This window comes from Pantherophis guttatus, chromosome 1 (assembly GCF_059756535.1).
Source record: "Pantherophis guttatus breed Tessera chromosome 1, ASM5975653v1, whole genome shotgun sequence".
NCBI classification, from domain to species: Eukaryota; Metazoa; Chordata; class Lepidosauria; order Squamata; family Colubridae; genus Pantherophis; species Pantherophis guttatus.
Genome location: NC_142063.1, coordinates 133521748 through 133545973, shown reverse-complemented (window position 1 = coordinate 133545973; position 24226 = coordinate 133521748). Strand labels below are relative to the sequence as shown.

Genomic DNA, 24226 nt, shown 5'->3' with positions numbered 1-24226 from the left:
AAAAAGTAGAATAACAGTTGCTTTGTTCTTTGGTAACAAAATCATCAGCTATCATAACCTTTCTCTTTCTGACTTCTTTGTACAGGAAAACATTTTTTTATTTTTATGTTTTTATTTTATTGTCTTTTCTATTCAGTAGATCCTTTGTTGATTTTCTGCAGGAGCCTTAAAATCACTTCTTAGTTTGACCCAAACCAAAATCGAAACATCTTTTTGTAAATCGAATTTAACTTAGATTCAAAAGAATCTGACAGATAACCAGTATTGTGTTAGAAAATATGTGTAAAATAAGGCTTTAGTTAGAATTATTTGACTGAATCATTCCTTGCTATACTGTGATAAGCTTTGTACAGCATAAATATGCAACATTTTAAAGGATGAGCGCTATGCTTGATTTTTAAGGGGCACGTTAGGAACTCCATAAATATAAGCAAAGACAAAGAATGAATATATTCTAATCCAAAATAAAATATGCTTAGATTTAATTAAATAGAGGTACGTGTATTTAATAATTTCTGTTCTCTCATTTCACAATAAAAAATAACATTTTGGCAGGAAGTCCGAGGATTTTTCCAAATGCAGCCCACATAATATGTGGATCAATGTCTATTTCTAGATTTTATAACTTGCAAGGGACCATAGACTATTCAGTAATGGTGATGATGTTATCCGTTCAATCGAATCTGACTCTTGGCAATTCTGTGGGCCAGGTCTCTCCACATCTTCTGATCTTGCACTATTTCTTTGAGTTGTTCTATACCCTGCCAGCTTTGATGGTGTCCAGCCACCGTGTTCTTTGGCAGCCTGGTTTCTTTTTGCCGTTAACTCTTCCAAACGTAATTGCTTTCTCCAGTGAATGGTACATTATTGAAAGAGGTTGGCACAAATATTTCAATCCAGTTAGGAGGTTGTAATTTAACCAATGCTTTCAGTCTTTTTTTGAGGTGGGAGTAGGGGTGGGGGAGGCAGATAGTGATAGGATCAGAATCAGCAGTGAAATCCACTTACCTTTGCTACCGGTTCGGGAATGGGAGGTGCGCGCTTCTTCTGCACATGCACAGAGGGTCAAAACCGGTTCGCGCAAGCCGGATAGATCAAGCCAGATTTCACCGCTGATCAGAATGGGAGATGTCTGGGAGGTAAAGCATCCATTTTCTTACTTAAATCCACTAGCCCTTCTTTGTCCAGTTATCATTCAACCATTTTGTTACCAAATTCTAGATGCATAATCTGGGGCTGCTCAAATGAGATGACAGAGTACATTGGTCTGCAGATTGCCTACTCCTGTCCTAGTGAAACAATGGGATACAAATGTAGAAACATAATCTAGGCGTTTATTCATTTATTTACTGTATTATCATTTCTGTTTTAGGTTGCCTTCAGAAGATGGGAGTTGCCCAGATGCCAGTTTAGTCTCTGACCAGATTGTTGCTGTTGAGGAATTTTCATCAAGCAAAGGCTATTTGCAGGCGGTCGATAATGAAGGGAACCCACTTTGCCTAAGCTGCCAAAAGCCTACAATCCAAGTTGAGCCAACATTGACATATACTGCCTGGGACACGCGATTTTGTTCTCTTAAATGCCAGGAAGATTTCTTCTTCTACACTAACAATAGTTACCTGAGAACTAAAGTTTTTGAAATAGAACATGGGATTTGCCAGTTATGTGGGTTGAATGCCCAAGAACTCTACCTTTGTGTCAGAGATGCCCCGAAGAGTCAGCGCAAGGATCTTTTGGAAAAGTCTTGGATGTCCAAGCTTCCTTTAAAACAGGTGAAATATATGGCTGGAATACAGGAAATTGTTCTGTGATAAATGAATGGATGGATGGATGGTTTTAGAAATATAGGGGAACTTTTAAAAAAATATTTCGGAAGAAGTAATTTGATTCCTTTCTGATACTCATTAAAGAAGCCTTTTTTCAGGTTTTCCAAAAACCCTTAAAGGAAGTTGCAGTTGCTTGTAGACATCCATACGCCGATGTTAATGCCAGTTCCTAAAACAGGCACAATTTTTCCTCTAGGAAGCCATAACTTTCTTCTTTACTTAACTTCTTTTAATAAAAAGGTATTGGACTTGCATGTGTGAAGGTACTTTTTCTGAATTATTTTCAAAGGCTGAACAATTGCATTAAAGCTATTTTCATGCAAAACTGCTATTCATGCAATGAAATAATTAGACTACATAGTTATTGTTATGCCGTAAATGTTATGAACATTCGTTATCAGGCCCAAGCATTCAAAGAATGAAAATTGTGCTATTCAAACAGCTTGTTACTCAGCAAGACTGGCTGCTCTCTGAATACAGCAGATGTAAGCATGGTAACTATAGTCTTAATCATATTCCTTTGCAAAATAAATTAAATTTATTTTAGCTTTTCAGAGACAATATAGCAGATCAAAAACACTAGGAAATATATGTGTTGACGTTTTTTTGTCTTGTGTCTCAAAAGTATTACATAATAGTAGAATATCAGTTTATTATTTTATAGGTTTTAAATTACCAGTTTTAACATTATAGCCACAAATTTTTGATAGCAGAGTTTAGCAGCTATCCCATATGAATCTGAGTTTGAGACTAAGTGTTATCAGCTGTGCTAAATTTCATTTCCAACTCATTAGGAATACATTTGGATCCCCAATGTACTTCATTTCCTGTTTTTAGAATGAAGGATGGCTATCTGACTAACCTTTTGAAGACAGGCTAACAATTATATAATTACGCATATTTGCTTTCTTTTATCGTCAGTTTAAAAATTAAGAACAAAGCTGATTTCCCTGTGTTTGGTCTTCACAGATGTGACTTAGTGATATTTGAATTGACATATAGCTTGTGTTTTCCTCAAATTAGCACTGCTATTCTCCTGGAACAATTATTATTTCTGAGGCACATAGCAAATTGATTTGACTAAAAGCAACAAAAAGCATATTGGAAGGAAGATATATAAGTATATGACTCATTTCCAGGCCATATATGACTGCCAGTGATCCTATTTTATTTCAGTTAAATGAAATTATCCTGAACCCAACTGAGGGCCATTTCTGGCAAGTGGATCATATCAAGCCAGTTTTCAGTGGGGGTGGACAGTGTACTCTTGAAAACTTCCAAACACTATGTACAGTTTGTCACAAGGAGGTAAGTACAAGATGCAGCAACAAAATTTTATGAACTTTCAACATTAAGAAATGGATTTCATAATTTTTTTCTTTTGTATATTTTCAGAGAACAGCAAAACAAGCAAAAGAAAGAAGCCAAGTTAAAAAACAATGTGTTGCTTCAAAATATTCATCAGACATCACAAAGTTTTTTGTAAAATTATGAAAAGGTTTGATGAAATGGATGTTTGTAATAGTTCTTAGTACAGCTCATTAAGAAAACACCATGTGAGAAATGTTTAAAAAGCTGTAAGTATACGTGTTTTTTCCTTCTAAATTTCAAATTTAGAAAACTGAAGATTTCTTTTACAAATTGTTAGCAAGGTTCATGCAATTATTTAAATCCTTGGTACTGCAGCATTATTAGTGCATTTGTCTTTACACCTGATCCACAACTGTGGAAATGATTTGAAGGGTAGGTTATATCTGCAGAACAATCCTTGCTGTTAAACAAAAGTATCTTTTATAAAATTAATGATGTACATTGGTTCATTTCAAAATAAACTCTGGCATTTTTACATTAACTTTTTCCTAATTTATATAGATTGAAAAATACGGAAACCATTTTCGACGTATTAACGTAAAGAGCAAAAGTGGCAAAATATGGGTGTGTGTGCATCCATCAAGATTAACATTCAAGCTGATAGTTGTCCACCAGGATTTGGTATCATCTGATGCAAGTAGAGGGGTATGATTGCTATATTAACTACCAATAATTTTCCTGACAATGGTATCATAAAGCAAAATTATTTAAATAAGTACATTGCCAGCCAGGCCACAATGAAGTGAATTTTATTACATATAATATCTATGTTTGTATAGCTGTAAATAATTTAAATCCACTGATTTATTAGGTTTCTAATCTACTCACTTTAAATGAGCATAAAACTTAACAAGGCTGCAGAGCAGGATTGCGTAATTTAATTTACACTTAATACACAGTTCTGTGATATTTTCATTATCGTAAAGCATTTTTTAAAAAGAGGAATGGATAGCTAAGTAAAGATGAGTCAATACATCAATAGACAAGGGGCTCTCATGGAAAAGATAAAAATCCCATAAACGTTATGCATATGAAGACTGTTTCACGTAGGCATTACTCTTAAATATTATCTTCATTTCCAGGAGACTGGATAAACATCTTTTTGATGTACTTGCTTGGGTGAAAACGTTGCTAGAGTGCATGTTAAAATCAGAAGAACGTTGTGTCGGATGAGAAGGCACCCGCAAGTCGGAAATCGTCTTTTGTAAGAACGCTGTACATCCGCTGAGGCAAAGGTTTAGAGTAAGGAGCAGGTCGTGGAACAGTTGTACGTAAAATAACCTCACGTCCTGCAGGGGGTGGAAAATCTGAACTCATTCCAGAATTCAAACGTTTTTCATCCATAGAGCCCGATCTTTTTAGTTCTTCCTCATAGGGCATCATTGGAGCAACCTAAAAGAAAGAGAAGCTTTTTAGCACTGAACCATTTTACTGGATTCATATTTGTTTTTGAGATACACTAGCATAAAAACATAACAGTCAATAACTATTAAGTGTGACAAAGCACAACATTCACTGGGATATAAGCTTAAGGAAAAAGCATTTGTTCTATTGAATTTCTGCTTAAGAAATTGACTAATGCTGATATAAGCACATAAAATATATGTTCTGCACCCACAAGATCATCTCACTGAAATGCCAAAAGGAGGCTTTAAATGACTTCATGCTGATCTGTCCAACAAAGAAAGCAATTTATGTTATGAAACAACAGGCATTTGAACACTGATTCAATCAAATGATAAAGCTGGACTAAAATAATTTTGCTCTGACTTTCTCAATGGTGGGATCTGTAACCAGAGAAACCAACTCTAACTATATCTGGTATCGGGATATCATCCATTAATCAGACATTTTAATCCATCTATTCTATGCTGATCCTATCATACCTAAATGAAATTTTAAATTGATTAGAGATACTGTGCTTGAACAAGAGTTTCTACTCAACCATCAAACTATGAGTCCTGCTTGGTTCAAATTAACTACTTCACAGAACTGTAGTGTACTACTCTGAAAACAAGCGGTTTTTTTCTTCCAATATTCAAGAGGTAAGAATTGAAAAAAGAAAAAACTCCATAGAGAAAATAGCTGCAAAGCAAATGGAAAATAGATGATTACTTTTATTCAAGCCAAGTGGAGAACTTATCGTTTTATACAATGTGTATTTTAATGCTATTGCAATTTGATGCTTGAAATGCAGACATGTAAGATACAGCTATCTTAAACAAGAAAATAAGCTGAAAGTTATACACACACAAAAAAATCCCTCAAGATTCTAGAAACCTATTTGATGCATCCATTTCAACCATTGCCTTGGTACTCTGATGATGTCTAAGCTCATAACTTAATTTTTAAAAATGTCAATGCTTTAATTATGCAAATAAGCAGTAGTTGAGCCATATGCTATGCTGCTACAGCCTTCATACCCATGCAGCACCTACATGAAGTTAGGCAGATGACTAGAAACAGGGAAAAATCTAGTTACCTCCTCAGATGATTCAGTCAGCTGGGTAAGAAAGAGAATCAATGGTGAAAGGCAAGTCAGAGATGACTCACATAAGGTTAAAGAGAGGTTTTAGAAAAGAGGGGCAGCAGCCTTACAATTGGATTTGTTGCTATGCACAGAAACTAATAAACACTTGGAACACAAAACAGATCTAAAACAAACTGATAACAGGACTAGTTCAATGTAAATAATCAATTGCATCAATATAGTCAAGTCCATCTGACTTTGCCATGAAGCAGTTATATAACCTATTGTCTATCCCAGTTCAGTAATTGATGGAGCCAGGACTTTCTGATCGCTATAGCTACACATTTACTTCTAGGATTTCTAAAGGGAATTCCTATAAACATGAATTTTACTTCTATGAATCAAATCACATGACAAGTAGGCAGCCTATGTTTTTGCATTAATCCAATGTGCATAATATTAAGTTTTATCAAAGAACATTACAGGTGGTCTTCAACTTACAATGGCAATTGCCATCTATGCAATGCAACTATAAAGTGAAATGGCAATGGCAATCTTCGGTTGTTAACTGTTGTTAACCAAATCCCACAGTTTTTAGGCAAAGGCAATTTCCTTCTGGCTTCCCACAACTGAAGTTAAGTGGGGAAGCCAGCAGGAAATTGCAGGTCAGAGACTGGCAGTCAGGTAAGTGGCTGAGTGGGGGAGGAAGCAAAGGAGTGCTTGGGGCGGGTGCAAGCCGTGTGATAAGGATAAAGAGTGCAAGAAGCGTGGGAAGGATGCATGGGGATGTACAAGATGCAGCATGGGTTAGGAAGGGTCTGCAAGGGTGTGACGCGGGTTGGGAGGGTATGCAAGAGGCATTGCAAGTGTTTCAGGGGATTGTGCAGGAGGTACAGAAGATATAGGCTATGTGGAGGAGCAGCACAGGCCAGGTGAATGAGGGTGAGGGATGGAGAGGTTGCATGCCAGGTGCGCGAGGAGTGAGGAAGAGGTGCAAGGCAGTAATTTCAAAGTGTTACTGACTGAATAATCACAGTTCATAGTTCTCAACCTATGACTATTGAGTAAGTTAACTCTGAATTATGATGGTGCTGAATGAATTGTGTGGTTTATGAATTGGTCTTTGAAGTTCTAGCAGCCCCATGTGCACAGCCCATGATCTGCACCCACAAACATCTGATACATACTGCATCCTAACTACCACTGTATTGCTTAACCCCAATAACCCTATTGCAGAGGGTTTTTTTAAACAACCCTGTAATCCCTTGCATTGGGGTGGAGTCGGGGTAACTGAATGGAGCTGAGTGTTTATTGCCCTTCCTGCAGAGTGCAGAGTTCGCAGCAGATACATACTCATTGTGCCCAGAGAGAAATATCTGCTGTTACCTAGTATTGAACTCATAGCCTCCTGATTGTGACGCGAGAGCTCCACCTCTAGGCCACTGCACCACTCAAACCCTATTGCAGAAATGCCTGGGTAAATTATGAGAAGCTACCTATTTGGAGCTTATTTTTAAAAGGCTGTTTTTAATATTAGCAATATATTAATATTGAAACAAGATGTCATGGTAAAATGGGTTACAACAGTTCTCTGATACATCAATTTTTGTTCTAGCAAGTAAACCCAGCATAACAACCCATGCTGTTAAATCCTCAGAAATGATTAAAATCCATTTCGGATAACTGTAGATTAACAGAGAACAAACTATTAGCATTGAATGCAATATCTGGATAACATCATAAAAAGATGCATTTGGAAGGATCCAAAAGATTCTGGACAAAGAGAAGCAAAGAATCCAGAAAGATACTATATTTATTTATTATATCTAAACCAAAATAAGCCACTTATATGCAACTGTTAGTCTAGGAATGAGGAGAACCAAGTTGATATCCCTGCCTTTTCATGAATCTTATGGCTAGGTTAGTCACACTTTCAGATCCATCCAATTCAAGAGGTTGGGGAGAAGAAAGACAACCTTCTCAATTAGGCAGTAGAGAAAACAAGAAACAGGGAGAATTATACAAGTTGCCCTGAATTCCTTGAATTGCAAGTAAGAGAGAAAATATAATGCCATCGCAGTAGAGTTGAAACCAGTACTGATTAGGGGAGGGCAGAGGAGGGGAAATACAGCATAAGGTGACTTCCTGCACCAAACAGCAGTATTTTTTGCTTTAAATTTCTGGCCGTGCAGAATGGCTCTTTGCATCCAAGCCTCAGCTTGACTATTTTAAATCATTCTGTTAAGGCTCATTTCTTCCCTCTTGTAAGTGACCACTCACGCTTTCTTAAGTCTTCACTTAGCCTCATACTTTTTCCATTTTTCAGGAACTACCGTAGGTAGCTCTTTAATTCTGTCCCCTTATTCCTGGTGCCATTACCTAATCTATCAAGTTGTTCCAGTCCTGATCCTAAACTAATGCCACGCAGTGAGATGAATACAGGTACATTTTATAGGCTATCATTGTATAGTATGATGAAATATTAGGCTTGAAAATCATTCTCTATTACCAAAGGCAAACTTGATCTTGTTCTGGCATTCCCTAAAACAGTATCACCAATATCACATCTTTTGAATCAATATGCATTAATGCCATATCACATTAAAATATAGCAATCTGTTGGAATTTTTGTAAACGTTTCATACAAACTACTTCCTGAAAAGAACAGGTTCTACCATTTGCTTATTTAATTGGAAATTTAACACAGAAATTATATTTCAACCTGGGTCTATTTGATGTAATGTTAATTCATTTTTAAATATCCATGTGATTTGGTTACTTTAGTCAGAACAGACACACTCATAAGTGTATATGCAAATGCGGATTTTCAAAATCTGGCATTCGAGTATTATAACAAAAAGAACAATTGTTTTATAAGTATATTAGAGAAACTAAGCAGTCCATCTTACCCTTTGTGCATTCACAAAAAGTTTGTGAATTATAATACCAGCAGGCCCTCTTCCGGCACCAAGGACTGATACTTCTGGTTGTTCCAGAAAGGAATTTACAAATCTGACAGCACAGAAAAAGTGGGAGAAATATATCAGCAAAAGAAAAATCATTTTACGCAGACTGTTTTAAAAACAATAACACTGGAATAGTGAACACTGAAAGTTCTCAACCAAGATTCACCTTCAATAGAAAATTTTCAATTGACATTCTGAAGAAATGATTCAGGTTGTTTTATATATTGAAAATCAATCTTGTAATTAATTTAATTCCCTTTAAGGAATTAAACCATGCAAGTTTATCAAACAAGTCACTTACTTTTCTAGATCTTTGCGTTCTTCTTCTTTAGAACATTTTTCTATTCCAAATTTTGCTTTTAGAGACCTTGCCCGAGCAATAGTGGCTTCCACATTCATAATTTGACTAATGATTTCCTGGGAAAAGAAAAAAAACCTCATTTTCTTTTCTTGTTATAAATCACATATTTCAAAGCTTTACTCAAGCTTTTATCAGAGCTGGGTTCAATAGAATTTTCCAGAATCGCTCATTCTCTCCTCTCACATAGTTAAGACAACTATATGTAACCTTTTTTTTCCTGTGATTACCATAAAATATTTATTTAAAAGTTAACATTTTTAAATTTTTCTTTCTTGGACATTATTAGAAAAACGAAATTCCTTACTTCTAATTTTTTGTCTTCTGGATTTGGGAACCGGAGAACTTTACTGGAATGGCTGATTATCTGCTTAATTATCTTCTTTACTAACCCAATATCTTCCAGAGATTCTGTTGGGAGGAAAAAAGCCCATTAAGTACATTGTAGTAAAAGCACCCTATTTTTACTTGAAGCATACAGCCTTGCTTGTTAGAAGTTATTTACCTTCTTCTTTTACCTTGAGTACGGCTGCGTGGATGACACAAGAAAGAAGATGCCTTGCAAGATCAGCTGGTTTCTGAACGGCTAAATAGTGTAGGACCTGAAGATACAGTAAATCAATTAGATTGCCATAACCTTGCTGCAAAATTGACAACCATCTCTCAAGGCTTCAAAACTGAAGGTTGCCTCATGTCCTTTCTTAAGCATTCAATCAAAAGACTCTTTCTCAAGTCTCTAAAGGGGAGGGGCCCACCATCTGAAGGTGCTTCTAAATTTGTCAACTTTATTTTTTTTAATTGAAAGACAGCATAGCATGCTAAGAAGATGAAAAGGTGATGAAAGAGTGGGACAAAAGCCAAGAAAGAAAAATTCACTGTACTTATCATTTAAAAGGAAAACAGGCTCAAGATCAAAAGTAACTGAAAGTTATTCTCTTACTTCATGTTCTTGTGAATAATTTATTTACATGTTTCCACATTCAAAGTGGTTGCCAATTTAGACGATTATATTTCCAAATGTAACATGCATTATTCAGTCTTACTTTAAAACTGACCTGCATAGTTGGTTACCGTTATGACCAACACTACAGAAATTCCATACAAATACATTACAACAAAAATAAACTATCGTATTTTCCGGAGAATTAGACGCACCTTAATTTTGGGGGAGGAAAACAAGAAAAAAAGAATTCTGTCTCTGCCTACCAGCATCAGGATCAACGGCATCCTCACTTCCATTTGGATTTTGATAACGCGTAGCACAGATCTTTTTATCAGTTTAAAACAAATCCTATCTATTTAACGAGTGGATAGAATGGGGTGGGGGATGATTTTCATGGGGGCAGTTATCCCAGGAGGTTAAGGAGAAGTCTGCTGCTGTAGGGAGTGGAGATCTCCAGTCCTCGCACAAGTTGTGAAGCCAGCTGTCAGAACTGTTGGAGCTGCTTCCAGGCAGACCCTGGGAGTGGCTAAAGGGGAAGAAAACTCTGGGCACGTTGAGAACACACACACTCCTGTTGCTGGAAGAAGGGGAAAAGGGCTGCTTCTGCAGTCTCCCCCACCCCCCGTCCTTGTGCCTACACTCCTCTCTCCTCATCCACCTTCTCCTCCCAAACGGTCTTCATGCCCAGAGGGGCTCCATCCACAGTCAAAGTTGGTTCCCCCCCCCTACTGCTCTCTTAAACTGAACTGCACTGAGCAGCTGGGGGGGGGGCGCGGCGTGAAGGAGAAATGTCTCAGCTCCCCACAGCCACTTGGCATTTTGACCACCCGGAACGGATCAACGCCACCTCCGCAGTGGCCAGCTGCTGCTTTCTCCCAGGATCATTTATCAACAAGTCAGAAAAGCAGTGCAGTTCAGTTTAAGAGAGCAAGGGGGGGAACCAACTTCGACCTTCTTTCAGCAACAGGAAAATGTGCTTTCTCAACGTGCCGAGTTTTCTTCTTCCCCTTTAGCCACCAAGTAGGAGGAGGGCGCGCAGCTCTGCAAATTGCATTGGAGAATTGAGGAAAACGCCGGAAAATGCGATGCATGGAGGCAAGTGGGTGCTTCTGCGTGAGAGGTGAAAGGCAAGATGCTCGCCGCCTAGCCTGCCCCTTCTCCAAACAACCCAGGCTGAGGGTGGTCAGCTTCTGCTCCTGGCCCGGGAGACGGATCTGGCCAGGAGGGAAGAGAAAATGAGACTGCAGAAAAGGAGGAGGAGGGTGGGCGGCTTTGCGAATTGCTTCGGGGAATTGGGGAGGAAAAAGAGCATTGCCTCCATGCATCGCGTTTTCCGGCGTTTTCCTCCCCAATTCCCCGAAGCAATTCACAAAGCCGTCCATCCTCCTCCTCCTCTTCTGCAGTCTCACTTTCTCTTCCCTCCTGGCCAGATCCGTCTCCAGGGCCAGGAGCAGAAGCTGACCACCCTCAGCCTGGGTTGTCTGGAGAAGGGAGAGGTTGGGTGGCGAGCACCTTGCCTTACACCTCTCAACAGAAGAACCCACTTCGCAAGAGCATAGCCTCCATGTATCACATTTTCTGGCGTTTTCCTCCCTGATTCCCCGATGCGATTCGTACAGCCACGCGCCCTCATGAAAAAGTGGTGGCAGCAGTTTTCAGCAGGTTCCAAGCAGCACCCTAACCGTTTCCGCCACCCATCTCCCAGAGTGCAACATTGCTCATTTTTGGCAATGTGAGGATCCCCACCGCCTGAAACTGCCGGAAAATGAGACGCACAGAGGCCGACAACCTCCCAAGGGTGGGGGCCAGCGGGTGGGTGGGGCTACATTCGGAGAATAAGACGCACCCAGATTTTCACCCCCTTTCTGGGGGTAAAAAGGTGCATGTTACTGAAAAATACGGTAAGCTAATAAATGAAAGTGCCTCTAATAGACTTTCCACAGTCTATACTAGGATGGGAACTATGGAAGCTTTCAGATCTTGCAGAATTAAAATGGAAATGTCTCAGGAATTCCCCTAAGCCTCTTTTTTACCTTCTCTGCCTCACGGGTGTCATCAAAAAGGCGCCTCTGCCTCCTTGCTGGAACGGGCTTCGCTGTTTCCCATGCTTCAACCCACATGTTACTTGGAATCTTCATTCGGGCGCTCAGCTCACCCTTGATGACTACACCCCCCTTTTCATCCACAGTTTCCTCTTCAATGTAATCCCGGGGCGAATACCATCTCACAAAATCTTCCAGACAACAACCAGGGTTGGCAGCCTAAGAGGAACAGGAGGAAAAAAAGGAGGGGGGGAGAGAACATGCTTATTTGTATATAGGCCATGGTTGTCCAAACTTGAGTGAAGAGGAATTGTCCTGGACCGCATATAAAATGCATAACAGTGTTAATATACATAAAGAACTTCCTTTATTTTTTTATCATCTTGTGGGGCCGTATAAGTAGATGTCCAGGGCCACACCTGATACGGATTTTCCAGACAATTCTTTTTTTGAAAAATAAGGAAGCATAAAGGATGGTCAAAGACATTATATATAGTGACTCTCTCATCCTTTAAAACCTGAACGCGAAACATTCAAAATGACCGCCTATCTTCCTAACATTGTAATTTTCAACTTGTCTAAGATGACCCTAGATGTGACTATTGCTTATAAATTTGCAAATGGCTGTATAACACATATGAATCAGATCTGGGTTTGATTTTTTTACAACAACTCCAAATTTTCAATGCAAAGCTTATTCCCCTCACTAGTTAAGTTTGTAATGTATTTAGAATTAAGGTTATTTCAGACATTGGAGTTCTTTAAAAGTTCAACTACCTTCTGTACCATCAGATGTTGATGAACTGCAATTCCCTGATTCCTTCACCATTGATTGGGGAGGCTGGGACTGAGGAAACATTCCAATCCATTCCAAACTGGAAGGACACAACGGATGCCATGAATATAAAAACTAATGTGTTTATCACAATTTTGTTCTTTAAAATAAATAAAGAGGGTTCAGTTGCCCCAAATAGAGTCTACATGGTTGTAAAATGGGACTCTAGGATAGGATCCAGCTTCTACTTCTGTATATTTTTGAAAGAAAAGGAGGGATTATTGACTGCAATATATTTTATGACCTAGTTTCTCTTCAAGTGTTTTTAATTTTCTATACTGTGCCAAAGAATGTGAAGTACAAATAAGTGTTAAAATATAATAGACAGCTGCTGTAAGAGTTAACATTAATACTTAGCTTCTGCTTCAAGTTCCAATTAAACTATACTTAATTCACAGAAAAGACAACCAATCCATAAACATATTTTTTGATCCGAATAAGCATAATTTGAATGAGCAAGTTTATCAAAAAAAGAGAGAATGTTGTCTAATATTAACACAGACAACTGGCAATGAATATTTTCCTGAACAAAAAAGCCAAGTAACAAACATGCTAGAGAACCTACCACATTTCTCATTTACAGCATGTCTAGTACAGATGGCAGTGGAACAAAGACTAATGAGCAAAATGGAAAAAAAATGATAGAAAAGAAGAAATATCTTGCTAAATATGTTGTATGAGTTGCTTATGCTACTGTACAGGTAGTCCTCAACTTACAACCATTTGTTTAATCACTGTTCGAAGTTACAATGGCACTAAAAAAATGCGAGTTAAACCCGTTTTCACACTTATGACCACTGTAGCATTTTGTGGTCATGTGATCAAAATTTGGATACTTGGCAAATGCTTCATATTTATGACAGTTGCAGTGACCCAGGGTCATATGTGACCTGACAAAGTCAATGGGGAAGCCAGACTTAACAACTGTGCTAAAATGGGGCAAAACTCACTTAACAATAGTCTCACTTAGCAGCAGAAATTTGGGGCTCAATTGTAGTGGTAAACTGAGGACTATCTGTATTCATTTCATGATGACCCTGGCAATCTGTGCCTACTTTGAAAGACTCCATATCTGAGAGCAAGCAAGCACTTTGCATGCGAGCTCGAAGGTGAGCTCCTTCTGCTGACGTTCCCAATTTAGCCAATACTTCGGACTGTTCTTCTAACAGATCTTCTGTCATAGGAGCTGGTTCCTAAAGAAGTAGAGAGAGAGGAATTCCTGTTAAGACTTTTTATCTCTCATTAGGGAACAAAAACAATGAACAAAAGAACTGAATGCGGCTTCCACATGCTTAGAACCTGTTATTCAACCTCTGTATTCCAAAGATAGATATGTCAGTCCAAAACCTAATACTTTCTGAATGGAAATACAATTCAGTCATTTAACAAACTGCTGAAGTTTTTGCATAATAGGAAATAGGAGAAGACAAAGGAAGGTGACAGATCAGCTTGGATTAAGACAGCTTCCTGACTGTAAGAAAAGCCAATGGCATGTAGCAGTAAACTAAGAGGGGAAAAAGTATTAACTAGTTATCCTATGGCTAACTTCTAAAGAAATAAAAATAAAACTAGTTTCCATTGTTATACATTTCCCAAATGTGGTATTTTTAGATTTATATATGTCTGTATGTATATATGTGTGTGTGTGTAATATATTAGAATATATAAGAATATATAGTATATATTCACACACACACACACACACACACACACACACACACACACACACTATATATGTGTGTGTGCGTGTCTCAATCCCCAATGTCAGGTGGTTAATTCCTGTTGCAACCAATAGATCAACACTTGGTTGATCTGAAAATAAGCCTGCACATGTGGAAAAATGTTAAAAAGAAAAAAACAGCCTCTATTCTATTCTATTCTATTCTATTCTATTCTATTCTATTCTATTCTATTCTATTCTATTCTATTCTATTCTATTCTATTGCATTCCATATATATATATACTCATATTCCTTCATCAAGCTTTTATTATATAAAAATATGTATATTATTCCTATTTCTTGTATCTGCCTCTATTTTAGCTCCTAATAATGCAAATCTTGCGTTATAAAACATTTTTTCTATCCATCATCTCTTGCCCATTTTAATATTTCAATCCTTATTCGTTTTTTGACTTGCCTCCCAAATTCCTCCCTTGGGTCTTCTTCTCTATCTACATCTTTCCTGTTTAACTTAAGTATTCTTCCATCTCGACTATCTTTTGCTGCCAAGCCTCCAGCAGATCTGCCGAACTCTCCATTTTCTTTTCAAAAATATCTTTGTTTATCCAAAATCATTTTTTGTTCTTCTAGCATGTACTTTTCCTGAATTGCTTCATTAATTTTTTATTACTTTCTCCTTATCTTCTTGTTTTGTTTGTTGATTTGTCCATTCTATCTTTTCCCCTAGTCTCTCTATTATCTCCTCTATTTACTGGGCTTTTTGATCATTATTCATTATCCCTTGTGAAGCACTTTCTAGCTTCCCATTTATATTATTCATTAAATCCATTATCTCCCTGTGAGTCCTTGTCATAGAATCATAAATGCTTTGGAACATCGCCACCAATTCTTTTTGCAACCCACTTATTTCCTCCTGCTGAAACATCTTGCTTTCTTTTTTTGATAAGTCCAAATATCGCTCAGTAATCTGTCAATGGTCTATCACTGCCCCAAAGCCTCAATTATCTTTGCCCTCAGACAGTCGATCTGGAAACCATTTACTCAGTCCTGTTGTTGCTCCTCTGGGAATACAGTAATATAGTTTTTTATATCTCACAGTCAATTTAACTTTTTTTTTAAGTAATCCAGGAAAATTTCCAAATGTCTTCTTAAGTCCCCTCTAGAGCGCTGCACACCAGAACAACTAGACCTTAGAACAGTTTTTTCCCGAATGCCATCACTCTGCTAAACAAATAATTCCCTCAACACTGTCAAACTATTTACTAAGTGTGCACTATTAATCTTCTCATCATTCCTATCACCTATCTCCTTCCACTAATGATTCTATGACTGTAACTTTGTTGCCTGTATCCTTACGATTTATATTGACTGTTTCCTAATATGACTTGATTGCTTACTTGTACCCTATGACTATCATTAAGTGTTGTACCTTGTGCTTGACGAACATATCTTTTCTTTTATGTACACTGAGAGCATATGCACCAAAACAAATTCCTTGTTTGTCCAATCACACTTAGCCAATATTCTATTCTATTCTATTCTATTCTATTCTATTCTATTCTATTCTATTCTACTCTACTCTACTCTACTCTACTCTATTCTTTCCTATTCCTATTCCTATTCCTACTCCTACTCCTATTCTTAATTCAATCCTAACTCCTGATATTTGAAAGTCACTTTATTTAGATGTCTTCCATATTTTTACCATTTGAGCTCTAGTAGTTGTGGAGTAGTTAAGTATAAAACAATAGATAGCACAGCAGTCCTCCAAATGTTGTTTCCACTTTCTCTTCTGTCTTATCAGTATTTTCCCAAGGTTAAAGGAATATAATATATTCCATTCACCAGTAGACGGCGCTTTCCGCTTAACTTTAACATTGCATAAATTCTAACAAGTTTCGTTGGTTTATTCAAACAAATAATCAAAATTCTAACAAGTAGTTACAGCATTTTAAAATGCCTTATTGCCAATAAAAGTTACTGATACAACCTTTCTATGTTTTTAAAGGTTTTGTGCTCGCTTCTTAATATCCTTTTCTTTTTGGTCTGTAATTTTTCTCTCTGTAACTGTTCGCTGCTTAATCAAACCCTTCAAAGAGTCCCTTTCTAGTTTATTTTCTTTAGGGTTGGTTTTAGATAATAAAAGTCACCTCACCCAGTTCTAGTCACTGTTCACACACTGCTGCAGCACATTCTTTAGTTTCTTCAGCTGCTCCAGCTTCCCGGCAGCCATAATGGCTGCCTCTCTTCCTTGTCAGAAGAGATGGAATTAGCCCTGGATCAAGCAGGAGAGCTGCCACACTCGGTGACCTGCAGGGCACCCCTCCATTCTTTGTCACCCCTACAGGGTGACTTTAGCCCCCTATGGGTCCCTCCAACCAAGGGATTTGGTGCAAGTTCACAGAGCCTGCTTTTTGCATCCAATAGCACTGCGATATCAACCGGAAGTCGATTCTCTGCCATTTCTATCTATCCCTAAGAGACTAGTTTTACAACATTGCAGATACTTATGGCTCCAATTACTCAGTGAACTGAGGGACTGATAATATTCACAACTTATGAATGTTTCATACAAAGGTAGTGGACAATTAAAATGATATACAGGAATGCTTTACTGAAACAGTTATGTAAAGCTAGATGAGAAGCCCAGACATATGCTCAACTTTCAACCAAAGTTACAATGGTGCTGAAAAAAAGGGACATGACCAGTTTTCACACCGTGGGCAGCATCCCCTGGTCACATGTTCAAAATTTGGGCACTTGGCAACTGGCATGAGGTTGTGACAACTGCACTGTCCCAGGCTCATGTGATCACCTTCCCAACTGGCTTCAGACAAGCAAAGTCAATGAAGGAAGCCAGATTTGCTTAATGACCTAATTATTCACTTAACAATTGCAGCGATTCACTTAACTACTGTGGCAAGAAAAGTCATAAAATGAGGCGCAACTCACTTAACAACTGTCGTGCTTAGCAACAGAAATTTTGGGCTCAATTGTGGTTGTAAGCCCAGGTATATCTTTGCTGTTGACATTGTGGTGGTGCAGTGGTTAGAATGTAGTTCAGGTTGATTCCCACGGGCTCAAAGTTGACTCAGCTTTCCATCCTTCCTAGGTGGGTAAAACCCAGGTTGTTGAAGGCAATATGCTGACTCTGTAAACTACTTAGAGAGGGCTGTGAAGCACTGTGAAGTGGTATATAAGTCAGTGCTATTACTATTGCTTTTTTTCCCTTTCCTTTAAAAATTTTGTTTAAAGGAGAAAGCATTGTAATATGATTACTGCACATTTAACTGTACAGATCATCTCCCTTATTGTGTTTGAATGGTAATCATATTAAATATATTTTTTAAAAACCAAGACAAAATTACATCTGTGAGAAAATCAGATCAATTATTAAATACTGTTCATGTCTAACAAACCTAGGAGCCCCTTTTCCCTTCCTCTGATATGGAACTGAACTAGGAGATATGAGAGAAGGAGAAATATTTGTAAATGTTACTCACTCACCTGGGTTACTGGCACATAGAGAGGTTGTCCAGGGTGAAGCAATTTCATATTGCCATACGGATGCAGACGGCCCTCTGGCTTCAGCACTAGTGTCTCTTTACTACTTTCTTTTAAAATCCCTTTCTTTCCGCCTTCTTGTCCATTTCCTTTAAGCTCCTCTGTGTCACTCAGGCATTCAAAAAACTCTTCTTCACTGTCACTCCAAGATTCCCAAGATCTCCCCACTTCTTTTTCTTTATCACTCTCTTTTGGATAGTCTCGATCCACTGTGTCTTTTTGCTTTTCCAAATTAATCACTTTTTTCCCCTCATCTCTTGCTTTCTTTCTTTCAATGCAACAATTTAACATCTGGAAAGCAATCAAACTCCCATCAAGCCCATTGAAAATGCTATTGTTAATGTTAGCAATAGGTACTTTCAACAATGGCAATGTTTTGTTAAAATACATAAGAGAAGCCAGAAGGTAGCCTGAATTCAAATTTACTATTGCAAAAGACAGCATACTTCTTCATATAAAATCCTTATAAATTTATAGGCTGGCCCCAATCTGTACAACTCTGAATGGCTTACTGAATACAATTAAATAGAAATTGATCACAATTTTTCAAATAAAGATTAATACATAAAAGAAAGAATGTGCATTTGTAAGATTTACCTGGAGTTTCTGATGTAATAAACAACATCTCAGATCAGGTGCACTGCTGGTTAACCTAAAAAGTAATTACACTGATATTACTACAGAATAGAAAAAGAACTGAACCGCAAAACATATAGATGCTGCCATTTTCAAAAATGCATATATAGGTAGTCCTCAACTTATGACCAACTGAGTACGACCAACTGAGCCCCAAATTTTCACTGCTAAGCAAGACAATTGTTAAGTGAATTTTACCCCATTTTATGATCTTTCTTGCCACAGTTGTTAAGTGAATCATTGCAATTGTTATGTTAGTTACATGGTTGTTAAGTGAATCTGGCTTCACCATCGATTTTTGCTTGTGAGGTTGCAAAAGGTGATCACATGATCTCAGGAACTGCAACCATCATAAAAATGAGCCAGTTGCCAAGTGTCTGAATTTCCATGGAGACACTGCAATTGTCATGTAAAAAATGGTCATGTCACTTTGTTGAGGGCCATTGTAACTTTGTCACTAAATGAATACTGTGTTTTCCCGAGAATAAGATCCTGTCTTATATTTTTTGCCACCAAAAAAGGCACAAGATCTTATTTCCAGGTGGGGGTCGTCCACTGACTCACCTCACTTGCACGTGTTGTCCCGGACTCCTTTTCACTGTCAGAGGCCTTCAGGAACTTCTTCTGAGGCTGGCAATGCTTTCCTGAAGGTCACTGCAGCCGATAACAGAGCTCCAGATCGATCCAGAGCTCTGTTATCAGCTGCAGAGGCCTTTAGGAAAGCCTTGCAGGCCTTGCCGGCTGCAGAAGAAATGGGCTAGCAAGTCAGGTGTTGGGGTGTGCAAGGCCAGGCTGCAACTGTCTGAAGGTAAGAAGTAGGGCAGCTCCATCCCCCCATCCCCACCCTAGCTTAATTTTTACCCAGGCACCCTGCAGTGGGCAGGGTCTTAATTAGGGCTTAGTTTGGGGGGTAGGACTTCTATTGGGCGCACATGTAAAAATCAAGCTAGGACTTAATTTCAGGGGAGGTCGTATTTTCAGGGAAACACAGTAGTTGTAAGTCAAGGACTAACTATATAACCTGTCATCAACTTAAATCAAGACCTTTAAATTAAGCCCAGCAATCTTTTGAACATATCTTGCAAATAACAAGAAGACTCGGATACTTCATAATTTGTCAACCAAATCTCCCTCACAAAGCTGTTTATTTTAGGTGGCTTAGAATCTCCTCCTGAGCAATCTACATAGATGATACAAATGTATCAAGCTTTTTCTCCTTTTTATGTTAAATAAAAGAAACTGACTGCAAATAACCTTTTGAGGTGGCAGTAACATTTCACTTTCTCTTCAAACTAACTCTGAGGAGTTTTACTGATTTCCTATTAGTAATAACTAAATAATAGGCCTAAAACTCACCCTGGGATGAAGAAGTTGTTCTCCCATCTATAGCGCATTTCCAAGACAAATTCCTGCCAGAGGTGTGCAACCCCTTTGACTCCACCATGATAAAAGTTGATCATACAAAGACAAAGAGCCAGTTTGTATGTCAGACTGTCTGAAGGAGCAGATTTGAATTGGATGTAAAGATTCTACATATAAGGACAAATGAAAAGAATCTGTGAAACAATATTAAACTTGTGCACAGAATTGCAAATTGTATTCTAAATTGGAGAATTTAGTTTTAATATGCACAATTGTTTTCTTTAAAACAAAGCATTATGTGCTTTTGAAAAGGCATCCTAATCAAACCCATGAAATTTGCTTTTCATTTGAATACAAATAATTAAAATCTGGTACATGTTTTTCACATATGCATTTGAACTTACAGAGTCTTCACTATCTGGGGGTGGAATACTTCCTGTTGAAGTATTAGTTCTAGCTTCAGATCCATCTGCTGATTTGTCAACAGCATCAGGGAATAAATACTAAAAGGAAAAACATAGCTTCAGTTTTCAATTTTTTCACATGCATTATATGTTACCATTACATTGCCCTGAAACATGGCTACTAAACACCTAAATCATCATTTCTTCTGCTATGAAGCTATCAACAACACATTTTATCAGCCAATGTGATTAATAAAGCATCAATCTGATCTCAAAAGCTGAATGCCTGACAGCAACCTCACTGTTGTTTTTTTAACTGAGCCTTCTAAATGCTTTTTCGTGACAATGCCAGACATTTAGCAGCAATCCATTTTCAATGTGTGACTGCTAGATCATCTCTATTTTTCCAGAGAAAGGTCAGATTTGTTATTCAAGTGAAAGTCACCAAAAAACCACTCTTGGCTCAGACAATTTATAACCCATCATAAAATGTAACTTACCATGAGAACGGTATTCAAGACTTCATTATTTAAAGGGGATTCATCTATGCCTCTGTGCTTACGAATTTTTTTCTTTGCAGTGTGAACCATGTTTGTCACTGACAATTTATGGATTGGGACTGGTGCTGGTTCTGTGAGCTTGGACAAAGCATGGCTTATATCAGCATCTACAAAATATCAAAATTTGGCCAAAAAAAAAAAATAAGTGATCCAAATTTTTGGGAGAAACAAGCTCAGACTCAACCCCTCCAAGACCGAGTGGCTGTGGCTTCCAGCGTCCCGGTATAGTCAGCTGGTACCATCACTGACAATAGGGGATGAGATCTTGCTCCCCACAGAGAGGGCCCGCAACTTGGGTGTCCTCCTGGATTCACGGTTATCTTTAGAAGATCATTTGACGGCCGTGGCCAGGGGTGCCTTTTATCAGGTTCGTCTGATCCGCCAGTTGCGTCCCTTTCTGGATCGGGACGCCTTGTGTACGGTCACTCATGCCCTAGTTACCTCCCGTATGGACTACTGTAATGCTCTCTACATGGGGCTCCCCTTGAAAAGCACCCGGAGGCTCCAACTGGTCCAGAACGTAGCCGCATGGGTGATTATGGGCGCAGCTCGTTACACCCATGTAACACCTCTCCTACGCGAGCTGCACTGGCTCCCGGTGGTCTTCCGGGTGTGATTCAAGGTGTTAGTTATCACCTTTAAAGCGCTCCATGGCTTAGGACCTGGGTACCTACGAGACCGTCTTTTGCCACCAAGAGCCTCCCACCGACCAGTTCGTTCTCACAGGGAGGGACTACTCAGGGTACCGTCAGTCAAATTATGTCGACTGGCGACTCCCAGGGGGAGGGCCTTCTCTGTGGGGGCTCCAACCCTTTGGAATGAACTGCCCCCGGAGATACGGAATATCCCTGATCTCCGTGCTTTCCGCCGTGCCCTCAAGACCCTGATGTTCCAACAGGCGGGGCTAAACATACAAACATGCGAATGATTTTTTAAATGTTATCTAATTCTGGGTTTTATTTAATTGACCAAACTAAGTAACAATTTTAATTAGCAATTTCATGATGTTTGTGTGTCTATATTTTTCTTGACTGTACACCGCCTTGAGTCCTACGGGAGAAAGGCGGTATAGAAATATAATAAATAAATAAATAAATAAATAAATAAATAAATAAATAAATAAATAAATAAATAAATTATTGTAATCTGATTTCCCTAGTATCTTTCCATTTAACAATGGTAACTGAGACCAGAATTTCCATCGCTAAGTGATGTGGTTGTAAACCACAACATTAAACAAATCACTACAGGCCTTTAAAGGAGAATGTCACATGGTTGCCATTAGTGATTTCCTGCTGGCTTCTCTATTGACTCTGCTTATACTGGCAATGGCTAAAAATTGCAATCACATGACCACTGAATATTGCAAGTTTGTAACTCCAAGCCAGGCATCAGGAAATTAACCGATATTAATATAAGGACCAGTTTTAAGTACTGCTCATTCAGTGTCATCATAAGTTCAAAAGTCATGAAATGAGTGGTTGCTAAGTCAGGAACAGTTCTTTAAAAAAAAAAAAACATAAACTGTTACTCATTGTTTTATTAAATACTACTTAGATGTTTTCACAAATCCAAGTGTCCCAACCTTTGATTGTTTCAGAAAAATATGAATTTTACCTTTTCCTTCTTCTTCAAACGCTGATCTTCCAAGAATCTCATCAGTTGATTCTTTCCGACGACATAATTTGAAAAATTCAGTAACAAAATCACCTATAAGAGAAATTAATCATGCAGATACTTTACTGTTTTCCACCAAGATTTACTCCATATAAATAATATTGGGATTTATTAGAAAAAGTATTCTATTCTATCAAACCTATAATTAGCAATTTACATTAAATACTAAAATTAAACAATTGGTTAATGGGAGGGCTTTAAATTTCATATTGTAAGAGTAACTAGGATTTAAGATGCTCGCATAAATACAGGTATTCCTCAACTTACGACCACAATTGAGCCAAAAAATTTGTTTCTAAGTGAAACATTTGTTAAGTGAATTTTGCTCCATTTTACGACTTTTCTTGCCACAGTTGTTAAGCGAATCACTGTAGTTCTTAAATTAGTAACATGGTTGTTAAGTGAATCTGGTTTTCCCATTGTCTTTGCTTGTCAGAAGGTCACAAAAAGCTACCCATGATCCCAGGACACTACAATGGTCATAAAATGTGATTCAGTTGCCAAGGATCTGAATTTTGATCACATGACCATGGGGATGCTGTGTGTAATAATGTGAAAAATGGTAATAAGTTACTTTTTTCAGTGCCATTGTAACTTTGAACGTCACTAAATGAACTGTTGCAAGTCAAGGACGGCCTGTATAAAAACATTGTGAGAAAACCATGTAAGAGCCTTGGGTGGCACAGCAGACTAAGTGCTGTTAACTAGCACCAGCTGCCTGCAATTACTGCAAGTTCAAATCTCAAGGTTGACTCAGCCTTCCATCCTTTCGAGGTAGGTAAAATGAGGACCCGGATTGTGGGGGAAATAAGCTGACTTTATATAAAAAAGAACACCACTTGGGGGGTGGGGGGCGAAAGCCCTACTAAGCAGGTATATACAAAAGTATTAAGGCTATTGCTTAACACATTGTAAGCCGCCCTGAGTCTCCGGAGAAGGGCGGCATATAAATCGAACCAATAAATAAATAAATAAAGCCATTAAGAAAATAAAGAGAATAAGGATTTCAAAATTAACTATGAATAGCTAACCATATAAATCAAGTTGTCTTCTCTGTCAACGCAAATCCCACATTTTAATTGGAAAATATGTAATTGGCCAATAATCAACTGAGTGTGTTATTTTAAGACCTGAAACAAAGTGTGTTCAAGCTCACTTAGATTTAAAATTAAGATACAAATTGCCTTTTTTGAAAATTAGGGAGCTTTCTAGATCAGGCATATGCCGTTAAGAATTAATATAAGGTACTACATGGAAGATACATTGGAAGGTAGGAATTGGAAGATACAAGGTGTTTATAATTTGGAAGAATGGTATAAGGAGGTATGGGATATTGCCAAAAATGATAAATTGACTTGCAATATTAAAGTAAGGAGGAGTATAATGAAGGTAAACGATTTCAATGGAATCTGGAAACAGTTCCTAATATATGTGTTTTCTGGAGGAAGAGGGAAACCACCACCAGAAGAAACTTTAAGATTCTGGAAGCAGGAATGATCCCGAGGGGTGGGGGAGCACTTGTTGTTTGTT

The 24226-nt window shown here is 38.1% G+C and overlaps 2 protein-coding genes across 5 annotated transcripts in view; one reads left to right on the top strand and one right to left on the bottom strand.

Moving 5' to 3' along the window:
* ZRANB3 (zinc finger RANBP2-type containing 3) overlaps positions 1-3678 on the top strand; it is a 62550-nt gene extending 58872 nt beyond the window's left edge. For all 3 annotated transcript variants that reach the window (XM_087884387.1, XM_034424155.3, XM_034424146.3), the window contains exons 19-21: positions 1373-1772; positions 3003-3134; positions 3222-3678. In XM_087884387.1, the coding sequence (XP_087740513.1) occupies positions 1373-1772; positions 3003-3134; positions 3222-3320 (631 nt within the window). In that variant the 3' untranslated portion in view covers positions 3321-3678. The remainder of the gene's footprint in view (positions 1-1372; positions 1773-3002; positions 3135-3221) is intronic.
* A 252-nt stretch (positions 3679-3930) lies between these two features.
* The window catches only part of RAB3GAP1 (RAB3 GTPase activating protein catalytic subunit 1), a 32984-nt gene continuing 12688 nt past the window's right edge, over positions 3931-24226 (bottom strand). Inside the window, exons 12-24 of one of the 2 annotated variants that reach the window (XR_009621499.2) lie at positions 22637-22729; positions 20960-21126; positions 20460-20558; positions 20050-20222; positions 18655-18709; positions 18001-18348; positions 13867-14004; positions 11968-12195; positions 9510-9593; positions 9299-9402; positions 8935-9050; positions 8577-8679; positions 3931-4589 (exon numbers count right to left, since the gene is read on the bottom strand). Coding sequence is in view for 1 of the 2 variants with exons in the window: in XM_034424168.2 (XP_034280059.2) it covers positions 4347-4589; positions 8577-8679; positions 8935-9050; positions 9299-9402; positions 9497-9593; positions 11968-12195; positions 13867-14004; positions 18001-18348; positions 18655-18709; positions 20050-20222; positions 20460-20558; positions 20960-21126; positions 22637-22729 (1964 nt within the window). In the remaining variant the exon portion in view is untranslated. Of the gene's footprint in view, positions 4590-8576; positions 8680-8934; positions 9051-9298; positions 9403-9496; positions 9594-11967; positions 12196-13866; positions 14005-18000; positions 18349-18654; positions 18710-20049; positions 20223-20459; positions 20559-20959; positions 21127-22636; positions 22730-24226 lie in introns of both variants that reach the window. The other variant, XM_034424168.2, reaches the window with a different exon arrangement.